The sequence below is a fragment of the Balaenoptera physalus genome (assembly GCF_965194825.1).
Source record: "Balaenoptera physalus genome assembly, chromosome: 1".
In the NCBI taxonomy this organism is placed as follows: domain Eukaryota; kingdom Metazoa; phylum Chordata; class Mammalia; order Artiodactyla; family Balaenopteridae; genus Balaenoptera; species Balaenoptera physalus.
In genome coordinates, this window is record NC_138882.1 from 120,525,557 (window position 1) to 120,551,120 (window position 25,564).

General features: G+C 34.9%; 1 protein-coding gene across 4 annotated transcripts in view; it reads left to right on the top strand.

Annotated features, from left to right (window-relative positions):
• Nucleotides 1-4,582: 4,582 nt before the first annotated feature.
• Nucleotides 4,583-25,564, top strand: part of ODF2L (outer dense fiber of sperm tails 2 like) — a 40,475-nt gene continuing 19,493 nt past the window's right edge. Inside the window, exons 1-10 of one of the 4 annotated variants that reach the window (XM_082410170.1) lie at nucleotides 4,583-6,458; nucleotides 11,761-11,933; nucleotides 13,859-13,991; nucleotides 14,668-14,793; nucleotides 15,824-15,883; nucleotides 16,011-16,082; nucleotides 16,632-16,748; nucleotides 20,970-21,155; nucleotides 23,805-23,914; nucleotides 25,299-25,434. In XM_082410170.1, coding sequence (XP_082266296.1) covers nucleotides 11,821-11,933; nucleotides 13,859-13,991; nucleotides 14,668-14,793; nucleotides 15,824-15,883; nucleotides 16,011-16,082; nucleotides 16,632-16,748; nucleotides 20,970-21,155; nucleotides 23,805-23,914; nucleotides 25,299-25,434 — 1,053 coding nt within the window. In that variant the 5' untranslated portion in view covers nucleotides 4,583-6,458; nucleotides 11,761-11,820. Of the gene's footprint in view, nucleotides 6,459-6,644; nucleotides 6,965-11,760; nucleotides 11,934-13,858; nucleotides 13,992-14,667; nucleotides 14,794-15,823; nucleotides 15,884-16,010; nucleotides 16,083-16,631; nucleotides 16,749-20,969; nucleotides 21,156-23,804; nucleotides 23,915-25,298; nucleotides 25,435-25,564 lie in introns of those variants that run through there. The other 3 variants (XM_082410169.1, XM_082410171.1, XM_082410172.1) reach the window with 3 other exon arrangements.

A 25,564-nucleotide genomic window follows, 5' to 3' on the forward strand; every position in this document is an offset into this window, starting at 1 on the left:
CCAAAATATCAACAGGAGAATTGATAAATTGTGATATGTTCATATAACTGAATACTACTCAGGAATAAAAGGGAACAAAGTACTAAAATATGGAACATGACTGAATCTAAAAGACATATATATATTGAGTGAAAGAAGCTAGACCCAAAATTAATTAGAATGTATGATTGCATTTATATGAAGATCAAGAATAGGCAAATTAACCTTTAGTGACAGAAAATAGAAAGTGGTTATCTCGGTGTGTGCATATGTGCGTGAGAGGGGGTAAAGGTAGTTTTGGTTGATGGACTGGAAAGGAATACAAATAAACTTTCTAGGTTGATGTAAATGTTCTATATCTTTGTTTTAGGTGTAGCTTCATGGGTGAATATAACTGTCAAAACTCATATTCTAAACATTTAATATTTGTGCACTTTATTGAATGTAGATTATAACAATTTAAAAGCAGCCTGTAGTGATCAGGAAATAAGTAGTTATTGAAGGCAAGCCTTTGATGAGAATGGCAGAAATGAAGAATACAAAGCTTGTGGGGTGGGTTTGCTCTTTACTACTGTATTAAGAGGTTCAAAGAAAAATGTGATGAGCTCAGAGGTCAGGAGAGCTTCTATGATTGCCTTAAAAACATACCTCTATAGGTTGCTAGGATGACACATCTAAATCAAATATTAATGCTGTGAAGCGCTGACTTACAAGGTAAGTTGAATAAACAGACTGACTAGGTGAAAAGGTAAGGCAATGACTGAGAGGAGTTGGATCTTGAGAATTGTTGTGAAGCTGTTTGAGTAGACTTAGATAATTCTATCATCTTGATAGACAGACCCTAGAGAGCTTTTTCCTTTCTGAAAAACTCCTCCTTACCTGTCTTATAAGGCTGGTCTTGTCTTCTTTGAAGATTCTGAAATAACTTCATCTGAGGAATTTACCTTCTCATAACTCACTGTTATCATTTCTTTATACCTCTAGACCAGCACCATCCAGTAGAAATATAATGTGAGCCACATATGTAATTTTAAATTTTCTAGTAGCCACATTAAAGATAGTAAAAAAAATAGTTAAAATTAAATTTTAATAATATATCGTATTTAACTCAATATATTCAAAATACTATCATTTCAACATGTAATCAATATAAAAATTATTAATGTATTCTACATTCCTTTTTCATATGCAACATCAGTGTGTATTTTGCACTTAAAGTATATCTCAGTTTGAACTAGTCACATTTTAAATGTTCAATAGCCATAGGTGGCTAGTGACCTCTGTATTCTCCATATCGGACCAGGGTTTCTTAATATCATCACTATCGATATTTAGACTGAATAATTCTTTTTATGTGCGGGCTGTCCTGTGCATTGTAGGCTGTTTAGCAGCATCCTTGGCCTCTACCCACTAGATGCTGGTAGTACCCCCCCAACACACACCTCCAGTTTTGACTCCAAAAAAGAATGTCAAGAACCACTGGTATAGATCTACAGAGTTGGTAGATGTTCCTACCCAGTATATTATGCCCCAGTATATTCCAGGGCATAAGTAAAAAGTCTGGCCTAGGAAAAAGCTTTCACACTAAAAAATAGGCAAGATTTTGCTTATTCATATTGGCAGAAACCTATGGAATATGATAATGAATTCCAATGGTGTTAGAACAGGCATGAAAGAATATAATTTTTGATGAGACAAAAATTTTTAATATGGATATACTTATCACAGGCCATAGATTCATCATGCTTGCCTGAGCATCTGGGAGTTGTTCTAAAGGTTTTCTTAGTTGGTTGGTTGAAACCTGGACTCAGTGGTGGCCTGCACTAAATAAAGTTGAGATGCTAGAAATCTCTCGATACATTTTAGAGGATTGATTTAAAAGACTTAGGGAGACAGGATGCTTGGAATGGATTTATCATTTCAGTCACCTATTCATTAGGTCAGTTATTCATCATGACCCAGTCACCTATCTCCAAATATGTCCTAAGAAGGCCCAGAAGACCTTCTCTTCACTAATGCACTGAGAAAATAGTGAGGAGGAGAATGCCAAAATCCTTTGAAAATACTGTAGCTTCTGTCCTCTAAGCACAGGGATGACATTAGGAGATTATGCCATTGAATGGGATCCCCAATTCCCTAGTGGACATAATAGCATCCAAAAGTGGCAGAGACCAAATGACTGCACTTAACCAACAGAGATGAGGTAGTTGTGGTTACCATAATGGCAGGAGCGCCAGAGTAGTAATCATAGTCATTTGACTAAGAGGGATCTTTAACAGTGGATAATTGATCATGATATTCCTACAATGAAATGGATGAACAATCTGCTAGGATCCTAATTGATCTGTATAATGAAAAGTTGATAGATCTGATAAAGATGGACCTGAACTTCATTACCTTAGTGGAGACCTACAGTATCTTGTCATTGGCTTCTTAACTCACGGCTATTAAAATAGGAACACCAGTTGGTAGCCCCTAGAACTGTCTTTTCTACAGAAATAGTAAGCCAAAGCAATACCATATACCTGGGGAAATTCTAGTGATTAGTGCCACCATCAAAGACTCAAAAAATGCAGGGTGATGATTCTCATCACACTAGCATTTAACCTGCCATTTGGCCTGCGTAGAAGATGAATGGGTCACCTAAGATGAATGGGTCTACATCCAGATGTAGTCTTTTTATTAGGTGAATAAGCACAATTCTTAACACCTAACATTCAGATACCACTCTAAAAAATGTCTTTTATTCATCCTAATATGCGTGAAACAACTGAAGTTACTCACTTTCATTTGGAAGTGAGAGAATGGGGGAGAATTTATTGCTTTATTTAAGGGCTTTGTTAATTCTTTAGCTCCCTGTCATAATTTAGTGTGCAGGAACAGTGATGATTTCCTCACCTTATGGGACATCACTTTTGTCTACTACATTCATGATATTGTGCTGATAGGACCTAATGATCAGGAAATAGCACATACCATAGATGCCTTGTGTAGTAAATTGTCTTTCCCATAGGTGCTATGGACCTTGACACTATCCCATTCAGAGGTGGAATGTTTTACTCTTTCCCTCAGATTTGGGCTGACTATTTTATTTTAGATAACAAAATGCAGCATAAGTGATTCTGTGTAACTTCTGTGGCCATAGAGCTGCAGCTTCTGCATTTGTTGCTTGGAACACTTACTCTTGGGATGCAGCTGCCATGAAAAAAGCTCAGTTCGGTCACATGGAGAGCCACATAGATAGAATGGAAGAGGTCCTGGCCTCCCGAGTGAACCCACCAAGTCACCAGACATAAATAAAGTCATCTTGGTTAGTCCAGCTTCAGCAGCAATCTGGTTCAACTTGGTGAGAGACCCCAGCTATTGCCACATGAACCAAAAAACCCACCCAGCTGAACCCTGCCTGAACATCTGAAAGAAGTTCAGAACAAATAAAACAGTTTTTGTTTCAATCCACTAAGTTCGATAAAATAACAAAAGGAAACCAAAACATACTGGAAAGAACACATGCAATTCAGAGTGGGGAAGTGACAATTCAGGGTTCTGCTACCTCACTAAAATTTCTTGGGTCCAGTGGTCTGGGATATGTTAGGTTACCCCCTCAATATTAAAGTTGTTTCAACTTGCATCCCCTTGCATCACGATGTTGGCTAGGGTCACTTATACAGCTGCATTCAGGGAACAAGGCTGTGCCTTGAAAGTCAACTGGCTCACAGGTCTAGCACCTCAGCTGGGACCTGGATGGGTTTCCCTCTACAGCAGCGTAATTGGATTTCTTATATGGTACCTGGTTTCCAAGAGAGGAAAGCAGAACCTGCTAGGTCTCTCAAGGCCTAGGTCTGGAACTGGTCTAGGATCACTTTCATTACATTCTATTGTTCAAATTCAAGAGGAGGGGAAACAGACTCCACTTGTGATGTGTGTACAGGGATGAGAAGAATTGTTTGTATGCCATTTTGGAAACAGTTTATTACACCACCAAACTTTTTTAAATTGCTTTTTTATTTTGCTAAGTATTGCTATTCATCTTGTATCTTTTAACTTTTTATTTCATTGTTTGCAATTTTTACATTATAACATACATTTGTTGTCATGAAGAAGAAAAACACAATTTTCATGCAACACTGCATTGTTGCATCTTACATGCAAATGCCCCACTAATGAGTTTAATGATTTTTAGGCACTTGATCTTTTAAATGCTTTATATCGGAAGTTTGCACACCATGTCCTGTGAGCCAAATCTATCCTGGTACTTATTTTTGTATATAAAGTTTTACTGGAGCACAGGGACTTCCCTGGTGGCACAGTGCTTAAGAATCTGCCTGCCAATGCAGGGGACATGGGTTTGAGCCCTGGTCTGGGAAGATCCCACACGCCGTGGAGCAACTGAGCCCGTGTGCCACAACTATTGAGACTGTGCTCTAGAGCCTGTGAGCCACAACTACTGAGGCAGCATGCCCTAAGTACTGAAGACCACACGCCTACAGCCCATGCTCCGCAACAAGAGAAGCCACTGCAATGAGAAGCCCACGCACTGCAACAGAGTAGCCCCCGCTCACGGCAACTAGAGAAAGCCCACACGCAGCAACGAAGACCCAATGCAGCCAAAAAATAAATAAACAAATTTATTTTTTAAAAAAGTTTAATTGGAGCACAGCCAAGCCATGTATTTATGTATCCTCTATGGCATCTTTTAAGCAACAGTGGCAAAGTTAAGTATGACAGAGACTGTATAACCCACAGAATTTAAAATACTTACTGTGTGACCCTCTATAGAAAAAGTATGCTGGTCTCTGCTTTAAGTTATGCAGAAATCCTTGGTGGAATGTTTCACAGGTGGTCAAGTGTTTAATGATATTTGGGGAAATTGGGGGTTTTGAATGGGCTGGAATGAACTGTTATTTTCCCATTTATGTAAAAATGGAATAAGGGATCTTTCTATCCAAAAGTTCACTATCCAACAAGATTTCAGCAACAGATTAGATTTAGAGGATGAGGGATGCCATATTTACTTTACCTGGACAATTCAGTTAAATAAGTCAATTTGAGAATCTTATGTAATCATTTTGAGATTTTGTGAATGTTTCCTCTTGAATGTCTTACACATGTGGTAAGTTATAATACCAATGCAATTTAATTAAAATAAGTATTTTTCTTAACAGGCGCCTAACTTCTGTGTACAATTATTTTTCTAATTATGGCAAGTTAGCAAGGTTAGCTAGAATCCTAGCTTAGTGCTAGAAAAATCCCAAGAATTATGTTCCTTGCCCCCAACTCTACCTGTCGTCTTCCTCTTTTCTTTTTTTTTTTTTTTTCAGATGAGAGGACTAGCCCAGAGAAGCTAGTTGACTTGCCGAAGGTTATGATCCATCAGTGAGAGAGTAGATACGTAAATCCGCAGTTCCCAGTGCTTATTACATTTGCATATATGGAAGCTAATGTGTTGGGGAACTTCTTTTTTTTTTTCCACACACACACGCTGTGTTTTATTTTTACAAGAGATAAATAAACTGGCTGGGGAACTTTTTGCTGGACAATCATAGCGCTGGGGGAGGGGGGGCGGCGGGGGGTAAAGCATTGCTGGAATCATCAGTGGAAAATATTCTTCAGTGAAACCAATAAGACGTATGCCATGGTTAAACTGCTCAGTTGATAGTTGCTCTATTTGTGAACCTAATGTGATAGCCTGCGATTTTGAACGTTAGGTTGAGGCGTTGGATAACTTTTTTTTTTTTTACTTTTCCAAATAGAATCTGGTCTTGTTCAGTTTATAAACCATACCAGCTGGCTGTAGCACAGATACAAATAATTTGTGACCTGAAAGATGCCTTCGAGATCACCGTCCGGCTCCCTCATTTAACAGGAGAAAATAGGCCCAGGGAGGGATCTCAGATAAACAGATTTTAGCTGTTTACATTTATAACGAGCTTTCTTCCAGTCGCGGTTGCCTTGGGTTTTTCAAATCTCCTCCTTTAAAAAGCAAAAGCAGGACACTTGCAGGCCAAGTGTCAGAAAATTTGGAATCCATCGGCCTTATTTCCCTTTCTGGTTGAACTCAGTTAAGATTTTTTGGTAACTACACACAAATGCTACCCTTCTCGGAAAACAAACGGTTGCGGGGTCGGGGGAGTTCATCGGAAGAAGCTACAGAGAGACAAAGCTCCTCTCCCGGGCTCCGCCCCTCATTCCTGCCAATAGCAGCAGACGCCGGCGCTCGCTTTCCCGAGCTCGGCCAATTGGCTGCGCCGCTGCGAGCCCGACGGAAGGGGCGGGGCGGCCGTTGCCAGAGAAGCTACTTGCTGGTTACCAACTCCGCGTTGTCCAGCTTGCACCTTGTTGGGCATTCTGCCACTGGAAGCCGTTGTAGGAATTCGCCTGCTTCCCGCGTCGAGTCCTTGCCTTCCTTCCTAGCTTTCACCCACTGCACTGCCCGCCGGCGTCCCGCTCCGTTCTAGCCGACCCAGGGCTGGAGAACACAGGTATGCTCACGGGCGGCTTGCACTAACATTCGCCGAGCGTCAGCCTTGGCGGCCCCGGCGGACCCCTTTCACAGCGGAGCGGCGGCGGGCTGACGTCACGGCGACGTACTGACGCAGCGGTAGGGACGTCGGCGTGCTTTTGGAAGGGGAAGCAACCTTCCTCGGCTTGGCCGAGGGTTAGTTACCGCGGGCGGCTCTGGGGGCAGGGGGGGTGGCCACGGTGGGTCACGGAAGTGAGAGGCCCCCGCGTCCACCCAAAACTGACCTCAGGCGCTTTCTGCCTGCACCGTCCTCTCCCCCCAGACAGACAGCCTGGGCTTGGGAAAGGCAGCGAGGAAGTGTGTGGTCCCTGGGACAGCAGGGCAGATCTTAGCCGAGGTGGGCTTGTCCAGGACGGAGCCCTGACCCGGCCGGCCCCGGGCACTGCATCGTTTCTTACCGAAATAGTGCTCTCTTACTTATTCGGCTGGTTTTTAAATGCCCACCATATAATGTGCCAGACTCTGGTAAGCTCCGGGGCTCCTTAAGTAAAGAATACTCCAAGCCTCAGGAAATAATTCCTTCTCCAGTGTCCTAGAGTGCAGCCTCTATTCCTTTAAGTGTGTGGTTTGGGCAGGTCACTAACGTTACTGCCTTCAGTTTCCTTATGTGTAAAATAAGGAGGATAAGTCACTTTAGAGTGGTTGTAATAAAAGAGACTAAGTTAACCAGTGCCAGGTTTTGAGTAGGTGGTCAGTAAGTGGTGCTTGTTTAGTGAGGAAACCATAGCCAGACTTTGGCTGGTGTTGGGGATAAAGTCTATTGCAGAGACGAAGTTTCCCTATCACCTCACACATAGTAAGGTTTCAGGTGTTTTTGAATGAATGAGGTCCTTGGAGTAGTTTTAAGCACCACTTGGTTAGTTATGGTTAAAGGAATAGACTGCGGTAAGCCTGTCGGCTTTTAAAATGTGTTTGATACCTATCTGCTTTAATAAGATTGTCACGGCAATGTTTGTCATGGCCCTTAACAGCCAGGTATCCATTTTTTGCTTCTCTTTTTCTTCTAATTTCACAATTGATGTGTATTAATAGGATAGTTTTTGCATCTCAAACACCCAGAGGTATGAGAAAATGGCTTTGTTTATATTGCTGCTAATCACTGCTTAGTTTGTGCAAGTGACTGAGACCCAAGGAGCTGGGTATAGCAGCTTGAGGTTGACAAAACATCTATCCCCTTGGGCACAGTTCTGTTGGAAGTCAATAATTGTTCTCCTGGGCTCTGGTTTAGTAGAACTCAGTCAATTTTTGACTACATTGAAAATGACTTGTAATAATTCTGCAAAGAATAGATTTTGAAAGGATTGTTTTGAAGTTAACAGTTGGTTCTATACAGATAACTCAGGCCTGCAAGTAATTTCAGCAATGGTGATTGACTCAGGATGATTTTTTTTTTTTTTAAGGTGAAAAAAATTAAAGAGAAGGCCTGGTGGGAAAGCAGCCCCAACAGAGTGACCAAAGGGGTCCTATATTAAACAAACAAAACCCCCCACCTGTAAGTGTTTCTACTTCATTCTGTTCAAACCTCACGGCAACTTCGGCTGGCAAAGCTTATTCTCATTTTGTAGGAGAGAGAACCAAAGGGCTATTGAAGCTAAGGGTTGTCTGTGTCAGGTGGCTCATAAGGACTGTGAACTGATGAATCTGGCCCAGTGTTCTTTCTTTTTAATATGCTGCCTCTGGGTCATCAGGAATGGTTAAATTATGTTCAGTCTATCTGTACTCTGAGAAGGAAGAAATAATACATACTTTTAAAAGATTTTCTTCAAACTGGTCTAAATTAATTTTTGTATTTAAAGGGATAAGTAATCATTTCCTGCCACTTAGATGTGGAGCAATCCATTCAGATGGTCATGGGTAAATGAGGGGTTACATTTGATCATTTCTTTGCATACTGATCTCCTGCTATTCCTGTATTCTAATTCCTTCATTGTTTTTCATGTGTTTTTTTTTTTAAATCACCAGTGGCAACAACTTTTGATTTCTTCAAAAATTTTTGTTGGAAAAGAATGTTGGAATTTCATCTCTCTTGGGACCCTAATAACCTGATCACTGCTTCTCCTCTCCTCTCCTCCATATGCCTAGTCCATTTTCCAAAACACCACTGGACTTACCTTTTAAAGATGCACTTCTGATCTGTCATTCTCCTGCTTAAAATTATTTAATGGTCTGTCTTAACCTTTAGGAAAAAATTCAAGCTCTTGAGCTTGGTATACAGTGACGACTTTGATGTGTCTAGTCTCATCTTTTGCCACGTGCCCTTTCAAATCGTGTTCCGTCATGATTCCTTGTTCTTGCTGGTACTTTACCCTCTATCCGGAATGCCTAATTACTTTTCAAAGTTAATCTCTCTATATCAGAAAATGTTTTTTCCAGTTTTGATAGCCTTTACTGATAAGATCAGTTTTCCACTTCTGGTTATTTTTACTCTGCCTACTTCCAAATTTCGTATACCTTTTTTTTTTTCACTATGGAGTCCAAAAAGGCATACAATTACTTCTCTAGTAAACTTTTGACAGGTGTTTAGAGTAGTGTGGGAAATTAGCAACATTCCTGTATCTACTTGGTATTCTTTGCTGAATATTTCATAGTGAATTTTTCAGTGTAAGCTGTGTGCTTTTGTTTGAAGCCAGTGGGAACTAGTTTTCCAAGGATTAGTGTTTGGCAAAACAAATTGAATCTGCAAGATTCATATGCTAGTCTCTTTAGAGAGATTAGTTTTGAATACATACTTGGAGCTGGTTAGTTTACGTAGAACAATCTAGGTGCTGCGGAAGGTCATGATCTTTCTTTTCTCTTACCATGGCCAGCATCATGGTCCCTGAACAGCCATCCCTCAAATGCTTGTTGTTGGCCAAAATGGAACATAGTTTAGTGAGTGTAGCTGGATCAGCATAAACCCGTGACCACACCTGGAAAAAGCTTTAAGTACATGCCTTTTGGGTAGGGGACTGATAAAGTCATTTCTATATGGGAAATTTAATTCTTTAAACATTAAAAATATTTTAAATTGCTATTCTTTAGGGATTTGATCATTAAGTATGTGTGCAGAATATGTGTCTTTGTTTCACCACTAACAAGTTATACAAAAGTATAATACATTTGTAAATTGGCAGTTTATTCTACATAATTGAAAACATTTTCTTATGAAATGTCTGCTTTTCCATGCAAGAATACATTTGGTCTCCCAAAATGATAGCATTTTTTATAAAGGCAGGATTTTTTTTGCTAAAGAAAATTATTACATTGTTCAGCACACATATGTTTTTGGTTAAAGTATTGTCACAACACAAAAATAGTGGAGTACCTTGGAACCTCTCAACAGTATTTATCCTATATTCATTTCTAGATTGTGAGAATATGATAGTTGATAATTTCTCTGCAAATATTTGAGACATACCCAGTTCTCTGTTTCACGTTTTGAGAAATCAGTAATGAAGATAACATTTTAGAATGTTGGGCTAAAAGTCATTCTAAAAATCCCGATTTTCATTTGTTTACCCTTTAAGATAAGATACAATTACTTATGTTATATGATTTTATCATGTGACAAAACTTATAGAAAAATTATATAAATAGCTGCCAATAGCCCACAAAGCCAAGCAAGAACTCATTTAAAGTACTGATACCAAACTGAATCTTACCTCATAAAATGTTTTCAATAAATTGAAGATCTCTATCTTCTTACACTGATTTGTGAACTTTTAAATATATGAACTATTTTTCTTTTAATGATCCCTGAAAAGATAAGAAAAAAACAGCAGTCTTTGTTCATCATATTCATTAGTTGCTCTAAGCCTTGAGTCCTCTCCTTGAAATATTGCTTAGCTTTTACAAGGCTTATAGGTACTGAGGATTCCAATAAATAAGACATTCTTTTTTGAGATTCCGTTGTACAGAGAGACGAATATTTAAACAAGTGAATGGACAAAAGATAAGTACCAAAACTGAACAAATCAGTAGATGATAATTTTCTTGACGGCAGTGACTTATCCAAGCATATTCTTCTTCACCTTTAGGTTTGGTTTTTCATTTGATTTTGTGTATCCATATGTTTTTAATTTTTCTGGGCTACCAATAGCTCAAAATATTGTTACGTCCTAATAACAGATGCGTGTTTGCAGCATTCAGGTAGATCATCTTAGACTATATGTATCTTATTCAACATTTCCATTTTGACATGAGATGCTAGTATTGAAAAAATATGAGGATGCTTTTCACTGGCCTATATCCTAAATATTTATCTTTCTGGTATATAGAACCTTTGGACAAAAAAAAAAGATAAATTTTTACAGACATTTGAAAGGATTTCTGAATTGCTAATTAAATACAGTGAATAATTTTCAACCTTTAATTTCACATCTACTTAAAGTATTGAAAATTCTTGAATATTTGTATTTTATGGTACAGATAAATAAAAATAAATTACAAAGAGGTAAAATATCTCTGAAAAAATGCAGAAAACCTTAAATATGACATTTGATTTTATATAAACAAATTAAAGTCAGGGAGACACATTTCCATATATTAGATTTGAAAAAATACAGCCTTAATGACTGCCAAAGCACTAACTCATTACTTAAAATGGAATCGTTTTGAAGAAATTCATAAATATTCACATTTTAAAAATGACATCTCCAAGTTTGAGAGGAAACAATTAGATTATTTAGTAAAACTTAGAAGTAATGTCATCTGTCCATTCATTATCACCAAAGAATATCCTAGATTGAGCTTTTTTTAAAAATATGATTTATTTATAGGAATAAATGAATTTAATAGTGAAAAGTCTACTTTAAAAAAATAACTTATCTTCTTTGTAGCTATTGTTGCCAAATACTTTCAGAAGTATCTTAAATTTTTACTGTTACAGGCATGAATAACATACATTTCCTGTTGGATAAATCTAATGCAGCTGAGAATGATAGTTATTCTATGGTTTTTATATCCATTTTCTAGTCCGATTGGATTAGGATATTATTATAATACTTCAAGAAATAGACTAATAATAATTTCTACATTCTTGTGAGTATGTAGAAAATAGTGGGCCTTTTGGAAACTGTATGGAAGTTGGCAATCGTTGAATGATTATGCTATGCAATTTTGATACTATTTTGAATTAGTATCACAATGAGTAGCAGTTATAATTTCAAGTTTGTCTGTGAAATATTATTCTTTTACAGATCTTTAGGATTTTTATCTTATTGGGTAATAGCAGAAAAAAAGAATCTACTGAAATGATGTTTAATAATTAAAATATTTCCTAGATTTCAGCTTATGTGGAGAACTTGTTGTGGAAGCCACCTATAAATCCATTTACCGAATTTATGGAGAAGCCTGCAAATGATGGAAGTCATTCAGAAGAACTCTTTTCCCATTTTAAAAGTATACCAGAGAAAGAACATTTACCACGGCATGCCAGTGAAAGTCATCTCAGCTGGTATTCTCAACAATAGCAGGGGATATCTTAATTTTTTGATTTCAGGGTTTCATGTTTTGTCCATACTGTAAATTATTTGAATCAAATACAGCATTCTTTCAAGAATATCATCTAACGGCCTAGTAATTTATATTTATTTAATCTGATTACAGATGTACTCATTTAGCAGAATTTGCCTAGTTATTTTGGAATTTTAATGAAAGCAATTAAAAATGAAAACCTTACCTATAAAAAAATTTGTAAAGTATATATCTTTTTAACTAATGTAAATGAAAATATAAATACTATGGAATATTGGAAATATGGTTAATGAGTACTAATTCACTGTCATTTGGGATATTGCTATCTAACAAATACCTGTCATATTTTGCTTCTTTAGTATGGCGAGTGCACTTGTTATTTGTATGACTCATTGCTCCCCAAAATGACGGTCTTAAAATACCATGCTTGTTGCTATGGATAGTCCAACTTCTAGTTTAGCTTAAATGAAAATGATGTTTGGTCATATATAATCATTCTTGACTTTCTGTACATGGTTTTTAATAATGATAGCTGTCTTTTGTAGCAAGCGTCTTCATTGGGCCCATCATTTTAAGACACCTTAAGTGGTGCTTAAGAATACAGTCTGCTTTTTAGAGACATAGCCTCTAAGATGCCATTCATTGTTGCTGAGCCATTACATTATGTTCCATAAAAGAAAAAAGGTGTCAATTAAAGAAAGACACAATGCTTTCTTATTGCTTGGAATTTTATTTATAAATATTGAAAAAACTCCTTCAAACTTATACATAGATTTTTAGTCCAAATAACTCTGTGCTTATATAAAAATAAAATGTGAATGAAATAAAGTAGGTAAGGTATTCTCAAAACTTCTTTATACTCAAAGTCCAACTCTTATGAGTCACTTTTTGACTCAGAGTTATCCTTGCTATTAAGAGTATTGGTGATATGTACTGGTATTTCTTAGGAGCATCTATAACTGAAATGAAATTTATTGGTGATGGGCTCTTACAATATACAGCAAGCCTACCTTGGGGTCTTGCTTCTAGAATGTTGCTAAACATTCCTACTTCAACAAGTCCTCCAATCCCTCTCTATGACCCGTTGTTGTTACGGGTTAAAAAAGTGCTGTACCCCATCTCTGGGATATTCTTCAAAATATTGGATACTTATTCTGTAAGTTCTGGACCTGTACAGGAAAGACAGCTCAGGACTGCTTTCAGACTGACAAGATTGTAAGAAGCATCCCAATTTCGGAATGTAAAAACGTGAGCCCACATACCCAAAAATGTATCTTACAGTGATACAGTAATGACATTTACACAGTAATGTCTGTGTAAAACGTAATCAAGAAAGCAAATATTATCAGTTTTGTTTTGAATGATAATAATGTTTTATAAAGCCAAATGTGAAGGAGTTTTAGATACCTGGAGAGGTTTAGTATTTTGTGTTCCATTTGTTTAGCTTACACATTTCTCTGGAGGAATTTTTTTTTGTGAAAAACAATAAATTTCAAGAAAGCATTTTGGAATAAGGTCTAGGAAGACAAATCTTTTGGCTTTGGAGTGAGGGAGAAGGAAGGGAAGAAAGAAAGACGCGAACACATTCACACAAATCATTTTACAAACCGGAGAAGAGATGTTCAATAATTATCAAATAGCACAGGGATACATTGCTGTTGGTAGTCTTTGTGTTTTACATATCTTAACATTTTAAAAACTGTCTTTCCATGTATAGTTAAGTGTAGAAAAAACATGGAAGTACAGAAAAAATTCATACATTTTCAGTGACAATTTACTGTTATATTTTGCAGAGCAATTTATAGAACTGTAGTATTTAATCATGCTATGCTCTGTTTGCATAAAAAGCATAAGTAGTTTATGTAACAGCTTTAACTTAAATTTTATTTGTGCATATCTAATTAGCCTAAAGCAGGACATCCTAAATGAGAAGACCAAATTGGAAGCAACATTTAAGGAAGCCGAGTTAGCAACTTGTTCTGTAGAATTACTTTTGCCATTATTTAAGGACACCATTGAAGAGATTAGTTTTGAAAATGTGAGTACTTGCCTAGTGAATGTGTAATAAAATGAGAAGCTAGGATAATACTCATAATGCATTAACTGAGGTCTCATATCTTGTAGTAGTTATGCTCGCATACTGGTATTTGATATAAAAAAATGCAGGTTTATTAGTGTTCTTCATTCCTATGTCATTAATTGCAATTCTTTTCCCAAAGATAATCTCGGGCATGTACTTGATGAGACGCTAAGCTAGAAAGTACCTTGGTGCTTGCCTTACCTGAGTTGAATTAGAGTCAACTTTTCTCAAGAGTGAATTTAAAATATTCTTCAGTCTCACTCTTCACTTTCACTCTTAAGAGATGAAATATATTTTCTATAGTATTGTGTGGAATAGAAACCTCTATTCTAAAAGTTCAGTGTACTAAAGTTTGAGTTAAGGACAAAAAAATAGATTGTATTCTATTAGTTTTATTAAAATAAATGCCTGAAATACTTTAGGGTTTAAGCCCTTATTTTGATTTCATTTTACTTTAGAGCCATGTAACATATACTATTTACTGCTGAAAAACTTGGCATATCTTACTACTACTATGTGCAAAAGAATGATTTTATTACTAGGAAAAAGTATTCTTTGAAAATAGTAGTATTATATTTTAGAGTGTCTTAATGCTATGTCTTAAAATGTGTTATGTGCTTCTTTTTTTTGTCAGACTGATCTTTCTGCATCCAATTTGAAGATTTCTAAACAGAAGGAAATATTGAGAAAAGAATTAGACACTTTTAAACTTTTAAAACAAACTTTAGAACATCTTCTTAGAAAGACAGAACACCAACAAGTAAGAAATACTAAGCACTATTTTAATAGTGATATTTCTCACTTGAAGGGTATATTATTTCTTGAACTGTAAAAATTAAAATATTGGTACATTTAAAATGGAAATGATTCTTGAATTTTTGTTTGAAATGGCAATCATTAACCCCCACTTTCAATGTTTCATAAATAGTTTTACATGAAAGCAGCATAGTTTTATAGAAAATATATTTTTATTTTCAATCTCAAAAACTTTCATTATTTGTTATACTTCATTTCAGTTGATTACAATAAAATACTCTTAGAATTTAAGCGCTTGTTTACATTGTATTTATACATTCATATATTCCTTTTTTAACAGTTTCACTGAGATATAATTCACATACCGTACAGTTCACGGGTTTAAAGTATGCAATTCAGTGATTTTTAGTATATTCACAGAATTGTGTAGCCATCACCACTATCAACCTTAGAGCATTTTCATCACTACAAAAAGAAACCCATTGCCCTTTAGAATTTTACTTCCCCTCCCCACTACCCCTCTTTAGCCCATTATCTACTTTTTCTCTATGTATGGATTTGCTGATTTCAGATATTTCATATAAATGAAGTCATACAGTATGTATGACCCTCAAAATGAATAAACATTTTTCGTTCTCATTTAAAATATCTACATGGAATTCTGTTATTGACTTGCTGTAATACTTTAAAACATTTCTTTTTGCTAGACTTTAGGCTGTTTATAATTTTTACCTGTTTACAATCAGCATTGTGAGCCTCCTTTGTATACAAGATTTTTATTTCATTGGCTTGTACTTTATGAGGCATTATTTAGAAATTAATTTAGTAAATTAACTGATTTCGTAAATTGTGGATAAAAATTGATTTGGAACACTTAAGCAAAAACCTTTCTGATGGTTAACTTTTTAAAAAACTGAACTATGCATAGTAGTTGTCCATATTAATTTCTTAAGTGATGCTTATTCCATTTTCTACTTTTTTATGTAGAGAAATATAGTTTGTGAACACTGATTTACAACTTCTTTTTTCCACAGAGAGGGGACAGTTTATCCAACTTGTTAGAGAAGCTAGCTGATAATGAAAGTGAAAACACTGTAAGTCTTTTTAGACTTGGTGTCTAATTTTCTGAAATTTTTTGTTTGTATGCTGGTTGGTTTTATAAAATTAGCCAACATTATCCAAGTTGTGATATTTCTAACTTTTACATTATATTTGCTGAAGAATCTTAAGACGAAGGTACTTGAAAAGGAGACCTATATCCAAGAACTTTCTTGTTTGTTTCAGAATGAAAAGGTAAGCAAATTTTGAGCTAATTCATCAAATTTTCTTAATATTGACTCCCTCTTTCTCTTCTTTCCATCCTGGCCCCCATATCCTCATAAATACATATAGAAAGATTTTTAGATTATTTGGACATTTTTACAAGTTTTATGCATCAAATATAATATCTTAATTTTTAAGAGTTTTTTTTTTTTTCTTTTTAGATTTTTGTGGTGTTTCATTCAGGGTACTTGGCCTAAGTCAGGGACCTATGTATAAATATATATTTCAATTTTAGTATAAATTAAGGAATTTCTGTGTTTGTAGGAACATTTTAGAGATACCCATAATTTTACTTAGAAGGATAGATAGGAACTTTTAAAAAGAGATAATTAGGAGTTATTAAATTAAAAAGGGGAGGAGAAAACATCCCCCTGGTTTTATATAAAATCCATTTGTAATTGGGGAAGTGTTGTACTTTGCTCTTTAGCAACTTTTTAGATCATGTCTAAGTACCGTAAAGTTTAACATTGTGAAGAAATACATCAAATAACACATTTTTTGCTTTGTTTTGTTTTATAGGCAAATGCTTTGAAAGCAAGCCGGTTTTCACAATCAGTAAAAGTAGTACATGAACGACTACAGTTCCAAATTCATAAAAAGGAAGCAGAGAATGATAAATTAAAAGAACACATAAAGGTTATAAATATTCACCCATTTTTATAGTTTAATTGATAAAAGTAATGGACAACAATAAAGTCTTTCCTTATTTCTGGAACTTAGTGGTTTTGAAAGAATTCAATTTAAGTGTTGCCATGGGAAGTACATATTTGAGGTAAATCTTAAGATTTCTGGTCTGTCTAAAGATTTGACTCCAAATACCAATATAAAAAAAGAAAAAATGCTGTGACTTTTTAGTACCAATCTGAGAAGGATTTATAAAGCTCGAATTACTTTAAAAATCTCTCCTATTATCAGTTAATTTATGTTTATTTGGAAAATTTGATAAATATAAAAGAGAAAATTAAAATACTGAAACCATTTATATTTGGTATATAGTATTTAGTCTTTTATGCATCTGTACGTATACGTACATACTCTCACACGTATTTAGTAAGCAGATAATATACTAATGGTAATAACGTTAAGATCAGTTAACCTAGCCTTGGTGTTTAGATAATTGGGTAACCTCCTTGTTACACAGTTTAGCAGGATAATTAAGAGGAATTTTCCGGTTTAAACTGAGCAGTTTAAATATTCTTGTGGAAGTCTCACAGTCACTTTGAGCTGAGAGTTTGAGGTTGCTGTGGTATGACACAAGCTAACTGGATCTACTGTCGTTATTTTTGCCAACGGAAAAGAAGCAGTGTTCTCGCTTTTGGAAGAAGTGTGTAAAGACAAACCTCACTGAGCGTGAGGACTTCTGTGTTAAATTTCTGTTTGCTTTTATCCTCCTGAATCATGGCAGATGTCTGCAGTCCAGGCACATGTTTCAAGACTGCATATGGGGGGTTGTTTATTTTTTCTTCAATGGCAAAAAGCTTTTGCCCATCAAAGGGACATTAAGCAGGCTTATGGGGGATATAAATTTTGTCTTTTGTCTGCCTACAGGTGCTTTTAAGCACTTTCCCCCAAAGATTCCCTGTGTTTTTTGCATCGGTGTCCTAGGGCACTGCAGATGAACTAGAGTTGAAATTGCCTTGCTCTGTCATGGTAAATACAAGAGAATACATGTAATTTAACATCTCAGATCATATACTTCAGTTTATCTTACTTACACAATTTTTAATTTTGTCCTCAAATAGCAGTTGGGGAAGTTCTTGAAAATATTTTCTTCAGTTTAAAAATGAAATATTAAATAACTTTTTAAAGTTAAGTTTAACAGTTCCTTTTTAGATAATTAGAAGAGTGAATATAAGGCTAAAATCCTAAGTTTTGCCATGATATTCACCTGTCTAATACTTTGAGTTCACATTCCCTTACAAAATGCTACTGTTTAGAAATGATTAGAAGAAGTTGCATTAGGTGATGGATTTTTTTACATTCCTTCTAACACACAGTTTTGGAATTTATTTAGGTTTAACGCGTTTTTTTTTTTCTTTAAGACTACAAACACAATGAACTAACTCAGTTTAGCAATATAAATTTCATTTTTTTAGTATTGTTGATGACTCAAAAATTGTATTGGGTCTTTTAAAATTTTTAATTACATTATAATTCTCTGAGAACTACCCCAAAGGTACTTTGAACTCATTTTTCTTCCTAGATCTTTAAACTATAGTAATTAGAGTTAGAATATTTTCACATTTTAGAAGAGACAGAGAGTAATTATCTTTATAATATGCTGCAAATATAATTCTTTGGAAACAGGAAAAGGCAAATAGTTGACTCTAAATATACGTCCATTCATTTGGCAAATGACTGTGAAGGGGTTATTTTGAAACTATAAAAATAATTTGATAGTTTCAGCACACTTCCTAATAGTGTTCAGGCATGGGATTTGATAAATCTAGTGGGAAAGTCTTGACTGGAACCTTGTTCAAAAAAATTTATTTCACCTTTAGTGATAAAGGTTTTTTAACTGAAAACGTAGCTGTTATTCATGATGTGATGATGACACCCTGCGGTTTTTAAGAGGAATGACAGCTGTATTTCTTGGGTTGGTGGAGAGGGTTCTTCGCTTCTCTTAAGTAGCCTTTTTATACTTATTTTAAATGCTTTCCCCAACTACGTATTAAAACGTTTTGTGGGATTTTTTAGTTTAGATAGATTTTTAAAGACAATTTAGGAATGTTTTGCTTCTTCTCTTAGTCTACCAAGTGACTTTTCAAAGAGATCAAGTCTTTAGATCCTGTTTAAGATGTACTTCTTTTTTTTTTAACTTAATTTAATTTTATTGTTTTAACATCTTTATTGGAGTATAATTGCTTTACAATGCTGTGTTAGTTTCTGCTTTATAACAAAGTGAATCAGCTATACATATACATATATCCGCATATCTCCTCCCTCTTGCATCTCCTTCCCACCCTCCCTATCCCACCCTCCCTATCCCACCCCTCTAGGTGGTCACAAAGCATCGAGCTGATCTCCCTGTGCTATGCGGCTGCTTCCCACTAGCTATCTGTTTTACATTTGGTAGTGTATATATATCCATGCCACTCTCTCACTTCGTCCCAGCTTACCCTTCCCCCACCCCGTGTCTTCAAGTCCATTCTCTACATCTGCATCTTTATTCCTGTGCTGCCCCTAGGTTCTTCAGAACCATTTTTTTTTCTTTTTTAGATTCCATATATATGTTAGCATACGGTATTTGTTTTTCTCTTTCTGACTTACTTCACTCTGTAGGACAGACTCTAGGTCCATCCACCTCACTACAGATAACTCAATTTCGTTTATTTTTATGGTTGAGTAATATTCCATTGTATATATGTGCCACATCTTCTTTATCCAGTCATCTGTCGATGAACACTTAGGTTACTTCCATGTCCTGGCTATTGTAAATAGTGCTGCAGTGAACATTGGAGTACATGTATCTTTTCGAATTATGGTGTTTGCAGGGCATATGCCCAGTAGTGGGATTGCTGGGTCGTATGGTAGTTCTATTTTTAGTTTTTTAAGGAAACTCCATATTGTTGTCCATAGTGGCTGTATCAATTTACATTCCCACCAACAGTGCAAGAGGGTTCCCTTTTCTCCATACCCTCTCCAGCATTTATTGTTTGTAGATTTTTGGATGATGGCCATTCTGACTGGTGTGAGGTGATACTTCATTGTAGTTTTGATTTGCGTGTACTTCTTAATCTCAATTTTAGTGGAACTTAAGCATACTTTTTGTTGATCAAAAAGTAGAAAAGCTCCATCTTTTACTGTGAGTCCTTTAATTTTTTTTTATTAAAATGTCCAAGGAATGGAAGACTAAAACTTAAATTCTGTAATAATTTTACATTCTTTTCAGAATTACACAACTTTCAAAAAATGTAAAAGCATTAAAATCTTAAGTCTTTAAATTCTTAGATAGTTAGTACTCAAATACTTTTAAATAGAAAGTCTTAAGATAATTTGAAGTGAAAACAGAGTTATCACACTAAATCATATCCATCTTTCACCCAACCTAACGTTCTGTGTCTAGTTATATCCTCAAGAAATATGTAAGGAAACAGTCATGTCAATTAACACTATCAAATTCAATGGATAGAAACATGCCCTCAAACATCTTTTTACCCTTGTTTTAATCCTAACTTTTTTTATCCCAACTCTTATTGAACCCTGTGTGGTTTTAGAATAATAACTTCCACAAACTTACTACTTATTAGGCAAAGTAGTACTTTTATTGTCCTTGATGTAACTCTTTCAAATGTCAAAGCGTGCTCCTTAATTCTAGTAAATTAAAATTTGGTAAATAAGTTTATGTTTATCTCATCTATACTCTTCATGATCTATAGATTTTGATCATATATCCTTTAAGCATTTATTATTTTAACTAAAGAGTCCTAATATATTTGGGGAGCTACTGATTCCTTTGAGCTTTATGTACCTATTGTTTGAATTGTCTCCAGCTAAATTATGTTTTTTCGATTTGCAGTAACTAGTACTATGTATAATCTAGATGGGAAATTTTTTAAAATTCTAGTTAATCAAAAAAGTTTTAAGGAAATTAGTGTTTTTACCATAATCACCAATGTTAGTATCTTTAGTAAGAGTAGTATTAGTTTTATATAGGTTTATACATTTTAAATTTGCATTCTATAACTGGTTACAAATAAACTGGTGAAATCACCTTTCTTCACTGTTTTGCTTTTTATTAATCTTATGATTAACCCTTTTGATAAATTCTGTGTGGAAGATTTTTACATATTTTAACAATGTTTATGTAAACATTGGCATTCTAAAATAATTTAATTACTGCTAATATTTTTTTAGAGCTTAGAAACCAAAATATCAGAATGGAACTTGCAATTGAAAAAGAGTACGCATGAAGCTGTAACGATGAAAGAATCAAGTAGGCAAAAAGCTATAGCTCTAAAAAAGGCATCTAAAATTTACAAACAAAGGATTAAACATTTTACTGGAGACATGGAAAACCTTACTTCCCAAATTAGAGAGCAGGTAAGTTATATGCATTCTTCCTTAAAGAATTGTTTTATGTACTTAGTTTATGTAGCTAACCTCATAATGCTTAATATAATAATTTTGTTAGAAAAACTTTACTCATACATTTTTGTTTTAGCCTTTATTTTGAAAGATTACATAAAATGACAGATTTGCATATTGAATTATATCAGCATTTCCTTGGGGCTTTATTTAAAGGATACATTAAGTCCCAAAGCATCTGTGGCCAACTAAGGGTAACACCACTTCAGTGCTAAAGCATATTAACATTGAATTAAAGCACATTAACATAATATTAAAGGCTCTGAGAAGGCCTTCAGAAAAAATAAAGCAGTGTCAAGGAGCGTATTGAAATCAGAGTTTTCCACCTCTGATTTAACCACAGAACTCTTGTTTTACCCACAAAGCAACTCTTGGAACTGGTTCTGAGGAATACCAGATTGCGAAATGCTGATTTATGTTATTAGACCGTATGACTTTATTCAGTAATTCACTTCACTTAAACTCCGTAATGCATTTAAAACTATTTGCTGACGTAAACCCACCATGTGAAAGTTATCTTTGGGTGTATTAACAAAGTTGAAAAATGGACTTAGTGTTTTGTTGTTTTTGATGAATTATATTTATTCAATTACCAGTTAATAAAATATTTACTCTTTTTAATGTCTCACTGGTATCCTACCTCTTGAGAACTTACACTATGGCTTGTAGAATTATCAGAGGCTTTTAGAAATGAAAACAGACTTGCATAAATGCTTGTATAAACAGAACAACCTAATATTTTATAAGCTCAACTGTTAACACTTTAAAACTCTTAATATTTAAACTACATTCAGAAGAATTTAATTAGATGAAAGAATTGAGCACTAAGTGCAAAATCTATAAGGCTGTAGGCCTAGTTGAATGCCTGAAAATATTCTTGAGTGGTAAAAACTAATTGAGTCATTAACATTCTTGGGATTTTCCTGTTTAACTAGCACCATGTCACCCATTCCCCAGATCATAGTATAGGAAGACTTCTCCATTTGTTAACCTTGTGACTTTGGGTAAGCTACTTAACCTCTCTAAGCTTCAGTTTCCTTATTGATATAATAGGGGATAATAACACTGCCTGTCTCATATGATTGTAAGGAGGAATAAAGGAGAAAATATATGTCAAAGCACAGTGCCTGGCCAGACTACATTTTTGCCATATTGGCTTCCTTTCTCTTCTTCTAATGCATGGAGTGTGTTTGTTTCATTGTTTTGTGCTGTTGCCTGTGGCTATAATGTTCTTCTCAGGCTCAATAATAGCTAATTCTTTTAAAAATCATTCTGGTATCTTTTTACTTGACATCTCTTCAGAGGGGCCTTCCTTGACTACCCCTTTAGAAGTAGTCCCACAATGATTAATCGCATCAATGTCTTAAATTTTCTTCTTAGCCCTTATTTTATAGGTAAAATTTCTAAATATCTTAATTTATATTCTAATATAATTGCCCAACTTACACTTTATAATGCATATTAATATTCATTTACATACAATATAAAAACAAAACTAGTCTTTTTTCAATATATTAAAAATATTGCTTTAAAAAATATAAACAAAAAATGTCTTGCACATAATAGATGCTGAATAAATACTTGTTCAGTGAGTGCATAAATGATGGAAGGAAAGAAGGAAACACCCAATAAATGTTAACTGTTCATATCACTACTTCTGAGTCTTCTGATTAATAATTATTGCCACTGTTGTCATTCTAGTGAATTTGTTTTTTTGTAGACTGTAGAGAAGGGGTACAATGGCTACAGCTCTCTAGGTGGATTTGTAAAGAGTAGATTCATTTGACAGTTATTTATTGAGAATCTGCTTTATGCCAGGCACTGTTCAAGACCCTAGCAATGAACAAAAGAGACAAAAATTTCTACCTCTGGTAGCTCACATTCAAAGTGGATAACCAACCACTAACACTCTTACTTTCTTGCTGACAGTACTAGTGTTTGAAATCCAATGGGGTGACTCTACAAAACAGCTTGGCATAGAACTACCATATGACCCAGCAATTTCATTCCTGGGTATTTATCTGAAAAAAACTGAAAACACTAATTCAAAAAGATATATGCACCCTAATGTTCATAGCAGCATTATTTATAATTACCAAGATATGGGAGCAACCTAAGTGTCCATCAACAGATGAATGGATAGAGAAGATATGTGTGTGCGTATACACACACACGGGAGACTGTTACTCAGCCATAAAAAAAAAAATGAACTTTTGCCATTTGCAACGACGTGGATAGACTTGGAGGGTATTATGCTACGTGAAATAAGTGAGACAGAGAAAGACAAATAAGAGTTCAGTAAATATAAAGGGAATTATCTTCAGTAATTATGAAACACTTTTTGAAAATAGTTCCATCAACATCCTTAAAATGTTAAGTTGGAACTGCCACTATGTGCATATAAAGTAATAGTATTATCAAGTCATTATTAAAATTTACTTTAAAGTTTTCCTGTGTTCAGATTTGTACACTGAAATTTTCTGTAACAAAAGTTCCATACTTTATAGGATGAGTGTTTCCTTGTTTATAATGTATTTGTTTTTAGGACCCTGGACAAAACCAGTGTTATGAAATTACAAGATGAGTACTTTATATGTGTTTTAGGAAGCCAAGTTGTCTGAAACAGTTTCAGCTTCGAATGCCTGGAAAAGTCATTATGAGAAAATTGTAATAGAAAAAACTGAATTGGAATTTCAGATCGAAACAATGAAAAAGTAAGAAAAAAAATTTAGAGCCTTTTTACTGTTTCATAAGAAGTGTTTTTCTGTTCTTTCCAACTTGAGTAGTTTGTATTTTGGTTCTTATGGATTACATGTGGTAAAGCTGTTTTCTAGGGGGCTTCCCTGGTGGCGCAGTGGTTGAGAATCCACCTGCCAATGCAGGGTACACGGGTTCAAGCCCTGGTCTGGGAGGGTCCCACATGCTGCGGAGCAACTGGGCCCATGAGCCACAACTACTGAGCCTGTGCGTCTGGAGCCTGTGCTCCTCAACAAGAGAGGCCGCGACAGTGAGAGGCCCGCACATCGCGATGAAGAGTGGCCCCCGCTCGCCGCAACTAGAGAAAGCCCTCGCACAGAAATGAAAACCCAACACAGCCAAAAATAAATAAATAAATAAATAAATTTTTAAAAAAAAGTTGTTTTCTATATGATTTGCTATTTTTGCTATTTATAATTTATAAACTTTTCTTAGTCTACTTTAAAAATACAATAAAAATGATTACCCATTAAAACTGCATTGGTGTTCACAAATTTTTGTTCCTTAAAGTGTCTTACATGCATAACAAAGAAAAATCAAAAATGCACATATTTTATAAATATATGTATTTTCATATATTTATATATAATATATTTATATATGTAGTATAACATATTTTATATATAAGCAGATTTTTTAAAATGTTTTTAACAACAACATCAGCAACAACAGCAATTTTTAAAATTAATTTATTTTATTTTATTTTTTTGGTTGCACTGGGTCTTAGTTGTGGTGGGCGGGCCTCTTAGTTGCAGCATGCACGTGGGATCTAGTTCCCTGACCAGGGATCAACCCCGGGCCCCCTGCATTGGGAGCATGGAGTCTTAACCACTGTGCCACCAGAAAAGTAAAAATACATATATTCTATACTTTGTAATTTATTATTAAGCTAACAATAAATAACTATATATTTGCTTTTGAATGTTTTACTTTCTGTATATTTTCCTCAGTTTTGTCATTGAAAACTAGTGTATATGATTTGCTTCTAAAGATTATTTATTGCCTCACTTGATCCTTTTATTTAACCTTTTCCCTGAAATTGTGTGTATGTGTGTGCACATGTGTGAATGATAGAAAGACAGACCTACCTGTGGATCTTACTTTAGATGTTCTACTGACTAGCAAAGAGAATGTTGTGTAATTTTTCTTTGGCGTCATCAATGGATATTTATTTCTAATCAGTTACTCAGGTAGTAGTAGTAACCTTATATATAGATTACGGCTTCCTATTTCCTTTGCTGTATGAGTTCTATTAACTTTTGAAACTACCCTACAAAAATAATTTCAGAAACACACTTAAAATACATTGTTTGAATGAAAATTTCTATGACTTTTATAAAGGCAAATTATTAATCTTTTGGAAGACCTGAAGAAAATGGAAGACCATGGAAAAAATTCATGTGAAGAAATTCTTAGAAAACTTCACTCAATTGAATATGAAAATGAAACTCTGAATCTTGAGAATACAAAATTAAAGGTACTATGTGTATGTGTGTATGTATATACGTATAGTATAATGACAACTTAGTCTACTTAGTAGAAGTAACTTGAAATAACAGCAAGTTTAGAGTAGTGCTCTTGAATCATTTTTTTCCTTTATGTTTCTC